The sequence below is a fragment of the Pristiophorus japonicus genome, chromosome 16, assembly GCF_044704955.1.
Source record: "Pristiophorus japonicus isolate sPriJap1 chromosome 16, sPriJap1.hap1, whole genome shotgun sequence".
Taxonomy (NCBI): domain Eukaryota; kingdom Metazoa; phylum Chordata; class Chondrichthyes; family Pristiophoridae; genus Pristiophorus; species Pristiophorus japonicus.
In genome coordinates this window covers 24632980-24645584 of record NC_091992.1, presented here as the reverse complement: position 1 = coordinate 24645584, position 12605 = coordinate 24632980, and the positions used below count along the sequence as shown (strand labels likewise).

The 12605-nt window shown below is 43.4% G+C and overlaps 1 protein-coding gene across 4 annotated transcripts in view; it reads right to left on the bottom strand.

Annotated features, from left to right (window-relative positions):
• Positions 1 to 291: 291 nt before the first annotated feature.
• The window catches only part of acaca (acetyl-CoA carboxylase alpha), a 272671-nt gene continuing 260357 nt past the window's right edge, over positions 292 to 12605 (bottom strand). For all 4 annotated transcript variants that reach the window (XM_070857142.1, XM_070857145.1, XM_070857143.1 and 1 more), the window contains exons 54-55: positions 7554 to 7690; positions 292 to 4268 (exon numbers count right to left, since the gene is read on the bottom strand). In XM_070857142.1, coding sequence (XP_070713243.1) covers positions 4142 to 4268; positions 7554 to 7690 — 264 coding nt within the window. In that variant the 3' untranslated portion in view covers positions 292 to 4141. The remainder of the gene's footprint in view (positions 4269 to 7553; positions 7691 to 12605) is intronic.

The window sequence follows — 12605 nt, the reverse complement described above, 5'->3', positions numbered from 1 at the left end:
GAATAGAGGGAGTTTAGGGAGGGAGGGTGGGGTCGTGGAAACTTCCTGACAGCCAATCAGAAAGCAGCGATGGCAGTAGTTATGAATGAGCCCACAACACAAACGATGCCTCTTTCCCAGCTGGGACAGGAGCCGAGGGGGACATTAAATTGTGCAGCACAGGAGGATCTTCAGCCCATTGTGATATTCATTGTAAGAGCGCCTTTAGTGGGAGCTTTTCTAGAAAACATTTTTTTTAATTTCATGCCCAACAACTGCTTGTGTGTGTAAAAAAAAAAACTTTAAAAAAAGTATGGAATAAATAAAGTCAATTTTATTGTTGCGTTAACAGGTTTGCATCTCAGGATTCTTTGGCTGAAAAATGTTGACCCACTACTTCAGTACAACAAATCCTTTGCCGCTAATACATTACATCACTTGTTCAACAGCTGACATGACTGCTCTCTCCTTCGTTTATTTGGGGTGAGTGAAATTCCTTTTAAGTAAAAAATGGGAGAATGCCGAATTTTCTCTGTATGAGTAACCCTTAATAAACTCTCAGCCACACACAAGTTTGGAATGTGCAATCTCAGAGAATGCCATATTTTGCACAGGGCCTTAAATGCCACAGGCAGGCAGTCCCATTTTATCTTCACAGGAATTTCACCCTCGAATTGCTCACCTTAACTGTTCATCTGTTATCACTCTACAACACAAATTCCAGGACAATCTTGCTGCTCATCATGAAAGAGCTTTTGCTACACAGGTTAAAAATATAAACATTGTTCCCTAGAAAAATAATGAATTAGAAGTATAAATGAAGCAGAGTAGCAGGACTGTGGTATTTAGAATTTGTACCACGAGACCCAGAACATGATTTACTGTCCAAATTTTAAAGGTGAATTCTGGACTTGCACTAATCATACAGTAAACCTCTGGGGCCGACACCTACAGTGACTGAAGAGTTTTAGGTCCGTTTGGATACTGTATCGCTTCCCTGCACACCACAGGCTGTTTCCCACAGTCACACCATGGCACCTGTTGTCCACAACAGTTCATCACAGTTGAGGCTATGAGTGAAACACCACATTCCACAGCTCCCTAACATAAATGTTTATTAGGCGCACTCGCTGTCTTACCAGAGGCACCACCGTGGAGTATGAAGACAGGCAAGGAGAGGGCATTTTAATTGCACTTTCTGCTCAGGGACAGGAACTCCAGTTGCATCACAAATGACACATCCAACTAAAATAACTGCTCGATGTCTGCCTTTTTCTCCCAGTGTCTCCTTCACTAAGACCAGGGAGTCCTATTTCTACCCCATCAATCCTGTGGAGGTAACTTCACTGTGCAGCAACCCCTGCTGGAGGGGAGAAGCGATGTGCCTTGGAAATTGTTGATACTGTAATAAAAATAAAGATCCAACCATAAATTTTACAAACTGCACCTCCATCAATAATACATGTGGCATTGAAAAAATATATAAACCGAACTACAAGTTAATCAGTGGGGGCCATTCAGTGCACATGGTCCTCAGCATATGCATTGGAGTTCTAATACATTTAAAAAATTTATAATTAATCATTTACAAAGCCCAAGCAAAAATCCTTGGGTACTTCAGCAAAGAAAAAAAGAGAGCTCTGCAAAATAAGTAATGAGTTTTGAAGCTGCCTAGAATTGAACAGATGTGGTTTGCAGTTAAAATGATGGGAATCCATTCAACAGATGTCAAAAGAAATGGCCCCAGTGAATATTTTCAGTATTTCATGTTTACAATACTGGGGAAGATTTTCTCTGAACACCAGGTGCTGCGAAACTGTAAACCCATTCTTCACAAATACATTTCTGATTTTACTCCAAATGCTGCTCAGAGTGATCTTCCCTCAGTGTGCCCAGATAAGATCTTCCCCCAGTGTGCTCAGAGAAGATCTTCCCCCAGTGTGCAAAATATCAAAGTAACAAATGTACCGAATGCCAACAGGCAGTCGTGAAACGGAGAAGGAGAGCAGAGCCGCTTTTAGCTGCCTAAATAGGATGGTCTGAAAAAGAACAATTAGTGAAAGACAGAGATTTTACACTTCAGTCTGAACTGCCATCTTATTTTGAGCCAAGGCTCAAAATCTTGAGGCTCCCTAAATCTGAATTTGTTTAGTAAAGGTATGAATCCCCCTGCTTTGTCCAGCGCTTCCTGATCTCCTTGGTCTCATGCAGCTCCTACGGTTGACCTGCACTCCCCTACTGCTCTGAACCGAGAGATAAGGAGCTGCACATAAAGACGAGTGATGTCTCTTCACTTTCCCTCTCCCCATCCTGTGTGAGCTGAGAGATTAAGGAGCTGCTCGCAGGTGGCCAGCCATGACACTCCTGCTTTTCTCTCTCCCTTTGCGTGTACGGAGTCGGTCAGATAAGATCAGGAAATTGGGGTCACTGAACCTGGATACCCTCCACTGCTACATCATTGCCACTAAATTTTGACTCGTGCCTTCGATAGTTTGCGACAGAAACAGAACTAGTTTGTGCAGTTACACAAATTTTAAACACAGCCAAGTAAAAAGCAGGGTGAAATCTCAAATAATTGCTGGCCAACCTTTAGCGAGTCATCAACTGACTACCCTACCCAACATTCCTCTAAAACCTGCTCACAGACCCTGGTTATAGCTTACACAGAGATCTTATGCGAGCTCTTCTACATCAAATTATGTTACACAGTGCACCTAAATATTTAGACTCTTACTAAATGTACATTCTTGTTTCCCTGAAGCAACACATTGCCAGGCTACTGAGGCATTTACTGTGGTGGAAGGTACCTTTTCTTCACATATGGATTAATGGAGAGATTGATTTAAAGCCACAAATTATTTTGTATTGATTCTTGGTGCACTGTTCCTTTAAGTCCTTTAGGATAATACCGAGGAAAGAGTTAAACTCCAAGCTATCACTTCAGTTTATTAATGCTGAAGTGAATAACATTTCTTGTGTTGATTTAAACATTGCTCCTCATATCTTCACCCTTGTGCATTCAAACTGCAGACACTTCTTTCCGCACCAGGGCCAAGGAGAAAATGCTGACACTTTTCTTTCAGATTCCTCCTGACATTTCATTACTGTTATTATTCTCGATTTTCTTGTTGGATTTGGCAATTACCAGGCTTATGGTAAAATATGGAAACTGTAATTTTCCCCGTCTGCAAATCAGATTAAAATAGCCGGTGCTCAAAATGGCCAACAGCTCCTCTTCCCTCAATACAGTCCAGGATAGTCCTCCCCCTAAAATTGGCCCATCAGCACCAACATCATTAGGATCCACCTGTCAATCAACCAGCAGACTGCACCATGAAAGTTCAAACTGTAACATAGTTGGGAACAAACTCTTTGCTTTTAAGGGAAGAATCTTAAATACACACATCTTCACCTGCTGGTTTACATGCCATTGGGGTTCATTAATTAAGAGTAGGGGAATTAACATAGTGTTTTCAATTCAAGTCATAATTCTTCCCCTCTGTCCCTGCATTTTTGCAGATCTCTGCCCAGAGACTGTCAATGGCAAGTTGGGGCTGGGTGAAACTTTCACTAGGCTGTTTAACTGTTCTTTTTAGTCAGCTCCTGTTTTAATTTTTTTATTAATAAACTACAGCAGCAGTCCAGGTAGCCGCTTATACAAAGAATTGTTAAAATATTTCCACAAACTACATCGATTGCACAGTTAACTAGCACTGCAATCCACAATGTACCACATGTCCTTCATGAGGTGTGCTGCCAATTTATGCCTGAAAAAGAACTGAGGACTGTAGTGTACAGATTTGATCGCTGGCAGTTTGATAGAGACTTTATGGACCAGCAAAAAATGAGCACTGTATCTATAAGGCATATTCAGTACCTTTCACAAGGACACGAGAGTTCAGGGTGCAATTCAGTGCCAGAAATACATACATTTATATCACATCACAATCTACATCTGGTTAAATTAAATTCCTCCTTATCTTACGTCTTCGATACAAATTATAAATTGTTAAAATTCCAACTGTGGGCCAGCGTCCATATTTCTGTGCTTGGGTTTCTGCACTCCATAATTCCTAGTATCCTCATCAGTATGGCTGTTGTGATAGAACAGGCAGAGCTAGTGCCTCTGTCAGCTCACTGCAGAATCCAGTCTATGTGTCCTCTATGTTGAAGCAGGGGCATCCATTGTTGACAGAATGCGCACAATTTCAGCTCTCTGAGTGGCTGAGATGTGTTGGGTCATGTGAACAATTGAATCCATGGCAACTTCAGGATTGGCCTGCACCAGACTGCAAAGACAAGGTACAATCAAACCGTGCTTTCCCTCACCTTAACCATCATCTTCCGATTGGCAGTATTACAGAATTAGACAATTACGATCATGGGGAAAAAAAACCATTGAATTACAATCGATTAAAAAAGTATTTACATAAAATGCACGATTATCTAATATACAAAACTAGCAAAGGTACTTGGTGATACAATTCAAATCTGAGTACATTTGGACAACTTGGTCTGAAGCATCTGTAAACAGACTGTGCAGTACATCAGGGAACTCCCTCCTTCAACACCATTACTTAACACCTGCTGTAATTGTCCACTGCGTCATGTTCATGATGCAGCCAATATCATCTCTACAACTGCTGGCTGCTTTCACAATTTAATGTCAGATTTAAGTTGAACTTTAAAGTGGTTCTCAAATGCTCCACCCTCCCCAGATTGGGATGAGGTCAGTACAGCAGGGGGGGGCGAGGGAAGGGGAGGGGGGAGGGGGACGGTCTGCGAGGACGAGAATCGACACACTTTTTCAACTTGTGCTACAGTGATTCCTCTCGACCGTGACTCTATCCGTCTCTCTGATTTTCCATTGTCAATCTCTCATGATCTCTGCCTGAAATTTCCATGGCCACGCAATCTGTTTCGGAGCAGTTGGTTGAGGGAGGTAAACGAACCAGGCACTGAGATAACTCTGCTCTTCTTCACATAGTGCCATGGGACCTTTTACAGTGACCCAAGGAAACAGGCGGGGTTTCAGTTTAATGTGGCATCTGAACAATAGCACCTCTGACAAAGCAGCACTTCCCTAGTACGACATGGAAGTGTCAATCAAGATCAGGGTTTCCAAAACTGTGGTACGTGCACCTCTGGGAGTACACGAGACATCCCTTGGGGGGGGGGGGGGGGGGGGTACATGGAGAAATTGTCCAATGGTGGATTTTAAGTTGTACATGTGTATTATAATTTGTACACTTTGTACAATGCTTGGGCATTAAAGGGTTAAACTATCAAACCGTATGCTGATAGGGGCGGGCGTGGAGCTGATCAATCTGGAAGTAGGGACCAAGTAGTAACGTTTGAGAACCTCTGATCTAGGTTTACTTGGCCTTGTCTGACCTGAAGCCATGAGGGAGGGGGGGGGGGGGGGGGGGGGGGGGGGAAAGAGAAAAAAAATAATCAGGCATTGTTTCCACTCATCATAATTGAACAAACACATGGCGAGGTTTAAAAAAAAAATGTATTTGTTTGTGGGATGCTGGCAAGTCCGACATTAATTGGCAATCCCCAAATGCCCTGGAGAAGGTGGTAGTGAGCCGCCTTCTTGAACCGCCGCAGTCCTTGTGGTGAAGGTACTCCCACAGTGCTGATTTTGTCGTAGTGATTTGGTACAACTGAGCAGCTTGTTCGGCCGCTTCAAACTCCAGTGAAGAGTCTGCCACATGGCTGTGGGTCTGGAGTCACATGTAGGCCAGACTGGGTAAGGACGGCAGATTTCCTTCCCTGAAGGGCATTAGTGAACCGGCTGGGTTTTTTTAATGACAATCCGGTAGTTTCATGGTCACCATTACTGATCCTTACTTTTTAAATGCCAGATTTATTTAATTAACTGAATTTAAATCCCCCAGCATCCAGATTATTAGTCCAGGCCTCTGGATTGCTAGTGCAGTAACAGAACCAGAATGCAACGTACACCTACGGGTGCACTTGCGTGGATGATGGGTGAGAAAGGGATGGGCTGCAGCCCTGCCCCTCACTCCCAACCCTGCTGTTGAGTAATCTGACGACACTTACCATCCAGACTTGCACATGGCTATTTGGAAGAAGCACCAGAGAGTATCTGGCACCCATGGAACTGTACCCCAGAGGGGAGTTAATGCCTTCAGGCCAGACATAGAGTCTAAGCAAGCAGTCTGGTATTATAAGTTGCAGAACTTTTTCCATTCTTCTTGTAATTGGCAGAGAAAATAATTGGATAGATCCAGATGTTTTTTTATTTGTTTAAAAAAAGTCAAATAGTGGCCTTATACAAAGTACACGCCGGAGGGACTCAACTCCAGAAAGATCCCCTAGCTAAGGACTACATTACAGAAGGTGCGCCTTGCAGTTCGAGAGTGCAATTTTGGATTTTGGATTTTGTAAAATAACTCCATCAGTGTAAGAATATCTTCAGATCGTTGTGCAGCATTTAAAGTGAGTGAGCCAAATCAGTCTGCTTACTGCACCTACCTGCACAGAACCCTTCAGCCGTGCAATGCAGCCAGATAGGTGTGATTGTTAATACACACATGCATAGCCTAACTGAAAATTAATACCTTGCTGTGCAAGGCCCCAGGGAAAGAAAAAAAATATGCAAATTGCAGGACCTTCCGAGAATCACTTAGAGACGTGCTGGATAAATCGCTTAGTTTGGGGAAACAGTTGATGGACAGTGTGTTTATCTTTGGACTGGCTGCACGGGGCTCCTGCTGAATGCACATTTTGTAGCACTGGTGCACAGAATACTGAACATAATTACACGGGAAAGTCAGGAAAAACAGTCACAAGCTTGTTACACTTGTTTTTGTAGACAAGAGGATGCAGAGGTCCCACGTATACGGAGCCGGTGGAACATCGGGGGGAAATTCTGGGATCTGGAGTGGAGGGGGGAGGGTTGGTAGTTTTTTGGGGTGGAAGACATGCCCTCCTCATCCTCACCCCTTTAGCCCCGGTAGTTGTACCACTGACTGTTTCCAGGCACTAAGCAAATCTCAGAAATGTATTCTAGATTAACTGTGCAACAGCAAACAAAGCCCCATCGGCCCAGACTGCATGGCTCTGCTGCCAGGATCTAGCTTATTTGCCTCTTTGTTGCCCTTACACCATACTGCTCCCCACTGTAGAGAAGCAACTAACTCCCAGGCCTCTGCCACTGCTGTGCGAAACAGCTGAAAGAAGCAAAATAGTTTAGTGTACACAAGGAGAAGCACAGAAATGCTCATTTCCCCATTCGCCCCAAACTAGAGGTTCTCCGGTGGCATTGCTCACACTAAGTTGGAGAATATAATAAACGTTTGAGAAAGTGTAGAGACAGCAGATAGCAACAAAGTGGGGCTTTTTGATTGGTTCCTAGCAAATTTCATAAAAGCATGACAGACCTTTTTTTAACGTTAATTATTTTTGTGCTACTTATCACTATTTAAAGTGTGATGTGCACTATACACAGAACTTTCAATATATTTATTGGAGATTTATAAACTGTAATACCAGTCATTTTAAAAAGAGGAACAGTATTTGGACAGTTCTGTAAAGAGCCTCACCTTCGGATCTGTTTGAGAATATAATCTCTGCAGATGTACTTGATGTTCTCATCAATGACTGACCGAGCTCCTTCCTCCTCCAGCAGTTGTTTCTCCAGCCATTCTACAACGTCCTTATTGTCATCCCACAGATAAGCCTGGAAGTGAAGAGCATTGTTAGCACTCAAATGCAACCAAAACTGAATGGAAATCTTCAGGTGCAAATCTGGTGATGTTAAAATAGAACTTAATGACAGTAATAATGAATGGATTCTGCTAGTATTGCCATTGGGTTTTATCCAGTTCAGATAGTTGATCTGATGGAGAAGGGGTTTAATTCTGGAAGTTAACCTATTCAGTTTATTGAAGTTTCTTTAAATCTAAATAAAGGTCCTCTTAAAGCTCCTTCTAGTACTCATGAACTGTGAGGCCATATCCTGTGGCTGAAAGAAGACATGATCATATATGTGAAGCAACTTAAAACTTCCTCGTAAAGGCAGCTGTAACTTTATGCGGAATGCTACGCAAACAAATTTGAAAGTAAAACATTTTCCTGACTCTTAAAATGGAATTATAAATGTGTTAAATTACTGTTTTTTGCACCATGATCTAGGAATCTCAATGTAGTTGGTAGCTCTGGACCCTGTAGCAACTCCTGGACAGTAGGCATATCCTGAAAGATGGCCAATGTGTTTAACAACTTCTTTGTGCAACAAGAAGTTTGAGTTACCTTCCTGGACTATTTTAATGTATTAAACTATATGGCCTAATATAAAACATAGGGCACAATATCCAACAGCTATTCAGCTAGTTTCCTAATGGTCCTTTGGGTAAAGCCAGTGGTAGTGGGGTAAATGAGCCATTCACACCAAAGTCCCAGGCTCCATTCTCATTCTGCAAGCTAATTTTGAAAAATTCATTCATGGGATGTGGGTGTCGCTGGCAAGGCCAGCATTTATTGCCCATCCCTATTTGCCTTTGAGAAAATGGTGGTGAGCCGCCGCCTTGAACAGCTGCAGTCCGTGTGGTGAAGGTACTTCCACAGTGCTGTTATGAAGGGAGCTCCAGGATTTTGACCCAGCGACGATGAAGGAACAGCAATATACTTCCAAGTCAGGATGGTGTGTGACTTGGAGGGTAACGTGGTGTTCCCATGCACCTGTTGCCCTTGTCCTTCTAGGTGGTAGAGGTTGTGGGTTTGGGAGGTGCTGCAGTGCATCTTATAGATGGTACACACTGCAGCCACGGTGCGCCGGTGGTGGAGGGAGTGAAGGTTAAAGGTGGTGGATGTGGTGCCAATCAAGTGGTGCTTCCTGTTGCCTAGGCCCCAAGCTCTGGAACTCTGCCTAAACCTCTCTATCCTCTCTCAAGACGCTCGTTAAAACATACATCTTTGAACAAGCCTTTGGTCACCTGCACTAATTTCTGCTTATGCGGCTTGGTGTCAAATTTTTTTATCTCATAATACTCCTGTGAAGTTCCTTGGGACCTTTCACTACATTAAAGGTGCTATATAAATACAAGTTGTTGTTGTTGACATTAGCCACAGATTTTTTAACATCACATGGGAATTGGCATTAAGGCCAGCTGGGGAGGATGGTGCACAAGGTTGCAGTATCTAACGGATAGGTTGCGCTCTGCTGGTCTTTTCTCATCCATAAATACGATCTTATCTTATCTTATGTTAGTGATATAACACAGTGAAATGAATTGTATAGTCATCAAGGTCCAGATCGGTGATTGGAGAGTGGGCAGGTACTGCAGGAGCGGTGAGGTCAGGGCGAAGGAGCGTGAGAGATTGGAGAGGAACGTGTTCGGGGCCCAGGAGCGGCGCAAGTTTGGGACCCAGAAGAGGCAAGGGCTTAGCCCACACTGCGATATGTGTGCGCACTAGGTCCGTGCAGCAGAGCTGGTCTCCAGTCGCCTTTGCTACTGGACCAGGACCTAGCTCTGTCAAGCCCGTGTGGTGGCTGGTGTGCAACGGTCACCACACGTTAAAAAAATCCAAGCACAGGCATCTTCAAGATTTTTTAGGTCCTTCATTGAAACACCTGTGAACTTTTTGACATGGAAGCAAGTCATCCTCGATTTGAGGGACTGCCTATGATGATGATGATGATGATGATAGTTTGAACTATATTTTAACATTTCATAGGCATTTGAAGACAGTAGCTCTGTTGTGATACTGAAGTAGTTGTGGAGCTCTTGCAGTGAACAGTTAATTGATGGATTGGTTCTCTCCTGCCTCCTTGCCTTGGTCCTCAACTGCCACAAGCCTCCAGCTGCATGAGATGAGCTATCTGTAGCCCTGGAGTCTAAAAGGTACAAGGTGTTTGTCAGTGTACCAAATAACCTCTTTTTCTATTGGTTTTATGAGAACGTTCTTCCCGATAGCAACTAGAAAACTGCAGAAACTTGTATACAGGTCTTCAAGTCAAACGTTCGAGGATGCCTTTCAGTAAAGAGCGTTTTTTTTTTATTTGACCCTCATCTATCACGCAGACACTACGAACTAAAACTGCTGAGCCTTTTACAACCTCAGGATAGAGCCTTGCACTTCACAGGACTTTCTGCTTTCTTCAGTGCCGAGTTGGTCAAATGGCTGACTCTTTAAACAAGATTGGAAGGAAATTAAACACCCTGGGTGAACCCATTTTGCTACAAGCTCCTTAGAGACCTGTTGAAAGAGGCAAAGTCATCTTCTTGGGGAGCTCTGCAGATAGGTTCATTTCATTAGGGGCCGGCCAGTATGCAAAGTCAGCGCTCGAGTAGCAGGGGCAGATGATGCAGCAGCCTACTCCCTGATTCCGCTTAAGCATATCATTTGCCAAAGATTGCCACTTCAATTCAAGGTGGTTTCAGAACGCGTATCAACTCAAAAAGGTAGGAATATAACTTGTCAGCAATCTGATACCTGAGTGAACGAAAGAAAGAGATGCCAGATCCCTTCCGGTGAGCAAGCTAACTGGCTCGATTTCCTGACAACAGAAAATGCTGGAAATACAGCATATGTTCTAATGCAGGGCCTACACCTGAAACATCGTGACCTGTCTTTACTCTTCACAGATACTGGCCAACCTGCTGTGCATTCCAAGCATTTTCTGTTATTATTTCAGATTTCCAGCACTTGCAGGTTTTCCTTTTACTTTTGGTTTGATTTCAATAGCAGGTGAGATAACTCCTGCCTGGTGCAATGCTGCATTTTAGAAGTGCTCAGGCAAGATTTCAATGGTAACAGAAAGCTGCCACTCACACCTGTACTCCCCTAACATTAATAGTTAGCGGTCCACGAAGCAGAGCTCTGTGCATACATGCTTTGTGCACCTTTGTCATTGGCCCCAGTGCCACTCGCAGAGGCATACAAAGCAATATAACTGTAATCTGACTCAGTGAACAGCCCCACGCTGCAGATTTCCGAGGCCCTATCAGTGATTCAAGTGGGCACTTTATGTATTTGGCAGATTAGGAGTGTTTTCAACATACTAGCCTGAATTTTGTGATCAGCAGTGAATGAACAGCGTCAGCCTTTCATTACACTTACACTGGCCCACAGATTTTCTGTGGGCTTTTACACTGGAAGTTGCGGTGATTAGAAATCCATTTCAGCACTGCGCCCTCTACAGGGGATCTGGGACCTGTCTCCTTAACCAATCAGATTGAAGAATCCTTACTGAGCGTCTGAACCAGGAAGTGTAAGTTAGAATATTTAATGCCAAATCATGGACAGAAAGTGAAATAAAGAAAGGGAAAGGAAGATGGTATTCAGAGCGAGCGAGAGAGAGAGCGAGAGAGCGAGAGAGAAGAGAGACAGAAAGTAAATTATTTAAAAAAAAATCTCCAACAATAATTAGAATTTGAAAGAATGGAACATCACACTTGTAAAAGTCAATTTTCAGTGCCAGAGAGGTTGTTTGGAAGTAATTAAGACTCATCAAGCTGTTAGAAAGATTTTGTTACACTGGAATAGACAAGCCCTAACTTTTTCTGGCATGTTTAGTGGGTATCTATATTGCAAGTACAGCAACCTCACGCCATTCCAGGTGTTTCAATGCTGAGTCTCGAGGTCAGGTACTGGTTAGAGTGCAGCTTCTGGAGGGACAGGGCAACTCCGACAGTATCTTCCCGATTGCCGTCTTTAACTGCGCATGTGTGGTCACCGGAGGTTGCTGTCCGATTTACTCTAGAATAACGGTGAGCACAGTTAGCCTCACCGTTATTTCTGCAGCAAAATCCGGGCCATTTAAAAATAAACCTACCGCTTTTCTATGGCTTTGTGGGTAACGGGACCTTTCAGCGTGGCACTAAACCACACAGAATAGAATGACTCAGCTTCAATCCCCGGCCTATGCTTAGTTCAGGTGACTGTTGGAGCATTAAAAGGGGCCCAAGATTTGGGGTGGAACGGAAAGAAGAAAAATCAGCTAGGATTCCCATTCCTGACTCCCATCCAATGCTGGAAAGGTGGATATGTGGACCTTAGGCGAGAACAGCACCAAGCTTGGCTATAATGCCCTCTATTGTTCAATAACCTTTTGACAACCATTGTCTGGATTCACACTTGACAAATGGTCACTTGAACTGGGAACAAAGAGAAAATATTTTAAAAATAGAAAATCATTCTCTCCTCTACCCCAATTTTTTCCTCCCAACCTCCCAAGTTTATTCATCAAATGCAAAGTTTTGTTCCCAGGGCTCTGCTGTGATCCAGGTCACGAGGAGTGGCACTGCTCCCTGCCCGTTACCTGTGGGTCACTGTTTGGCTTTGTGACTACCTTTCCTACTGCCAAGTCGAAATCTGGAGGCTGCTTTTTAAGATCAGTTTCTTTGGTTGCTTCTTTTTTTTTTTAAATTTTGGCTCCATAAACCAAATGTGCTGCACGAGAATGCTTCCCAATGTCTCTCTGACAGCTCCTAATACGGAAATGCATATTCATGGTGGAGCCCGTCATAAGCTCAAACAAAGTAATACTTGGCATGTGAGGTTGAAGATTCAAAGGATGTAAATGACTATTCATTTTAAGCTCACATAAGAGGAGCAGATTTACCCAAGAATTCCAGCGCTTGTGGTTTAGG